Source organism: Triticum dicoccoides, unplaced genomic scaffold (assembly GCF_002162155.2).
Source record: "Triticum dicoccoides isolate Atlit2015 ecotype Zavitan unplaced genomic scaffold, WEW_v2.0 scaffold145883, whole genome shotgun sequence".
NCBI classification, from domain to species: Eukaryota; Viridiplantae; Streptophyta; class Magnoliopsida; order Poales; family Poaceae; genus Triticum; species Triticum dicoccoides.
Genome location: NW_021203724.1, coordinates 1 through 1,387, shown reverse-complemented (window position 1 = coordinate 1,387; position 1,387 = coordinate 1). Strand labels below are relative to the sequence as shown.

The window sequence follows — 1,387 nt, the reverse complement described above, 5'->3', positions numbered from 1 at the left end:
CCCTCATGGCCAAGCCCCACTCCCACGTGCGTAAGCCCCTCCCCCCGGATCTCCAGTTCCCCCGCCCCTAGACCCTTGGCGGCCGGGCTGATGTTAAAATTCCCCCCTTTGTGCGTGCGTGCGCAGGTGCGGCTCCTGGCCTTCAGCATCGTGGACGAGCTCTTCATGCGCTCCAAGCTCTTCCGCTCCCTCCTCGCTGACGGGCTGGACGGATTCGTCCCGCTGGCCGTCGGCTTCCGCACCAACGAGCAGCTCCCCCCGCCGGCAGCCTCCGCGGCCACGCTCCGAAAGGCCGCCATCCAGGCGCTCGAGCGCTGGCACCACCTCTTCGGCGTGCACTACCGCCAGCTCCGTCTCGCAGTCGACTACCTCAAGTCGTCCGCGCGCATCCAGTTCCCCGGTCTCCGCGCGGCCGTCGAGGCCCGTGCCGCGCGGGAGGCACGCACGCAGGAGATCTTGACTGCCAAGGTCGAACAGTTGCGGTCCACGATTGGATCCATAAAGGCTGAAATCCGGTCCACCATCGAAGAGATCCGCAACGGGCTGGGCATCATCCGGGCTGAGTATGAGAAATTCGAGCGTTATGCAGATGAGGAAGAGGAGGAGGAGATTGCTTCAATGGCAATGCGGAGTATCAGGACAGCATCATTGATGGCTGGGCAGTGGGTGCCTGAAACTCAGGAAAACGAGGCAGTTTTTGATGCGTTGAGGGAGGCGTACCGGCTCCTTATATCGAAGCATTTCAGCACCATTCAGGATTGGATATCTGTGCTTGTTAGGGTCAATCTTGCAGATAATCGGTTCAGAGATTCTGCATTGAAGGAATTCATTGATGTTAAGAATGAAATACGTGCTGTAAGAGGCCAGTGCAATGAGCTTGGTCTCGATCTTGATAATGTTCGTAGGAAGAAGGATGTTCAGGAGGAAGATGAAGAGGATTGGGTGGAGGGAAAGATTGAAGTTCCTAGTCCTCCTAGAGTTGATAGCACTGTAGATGTTGCAGGTTCCAACAAGGACAATAGGAAGGGAAAGAGGATGGTGAATGGAGGTAATGGTGACTTGCCAAATGGCGGTAATAGATCTCAGGAGATGGATCCAGAGAGAAAAAAGCTCCTTACTGAAGCCCCTTTGGTATCATGGAGCTCTGTCTTGGACCGGTGGGGTTCAAATATGGATGCACATGTAAACCAGAGGGGGCTTGAGCTCGAGAGCCATTGGGGGAGGATGGATAATGATGCTGTTATACCTGCTGCAAAGATTGCAGAGTTAAATGTTCACCATTCTATTTATAAAGAAGAGCCAGTTGAGATCCTACCATGTCATGCACCTCTGAAGAAAGGAGGTCTTTGCCAGAGAAGGGATCTCAAGATATGCCCTTTTCATGGGC

The 1,387-nt window shown here is 54.6% G+C and overlaps 1 protein-coding gene across 1 annotated transcript; it reads left to right on the top strand.

The window, feature by feature from the left end:
* Positions 1-6: 6 nt before the first annotated feature.
* On the top strand, positions 7-1,383 carry LOC119343913 (UV-stimulated scaffold protein A homolog; the record flags this gene model as incomplete). Its single annotated transcript, XM_037614629.1, has 2 exons — positions 7-26; positions 127-1,383. A coding segment is annotated over exon 2 (1,218 nt), but the record flags the coding sequence as incomplete, so codon positions are not given.
* Positions 1,384-1,387: the final 4 nt, after the last annotated feature.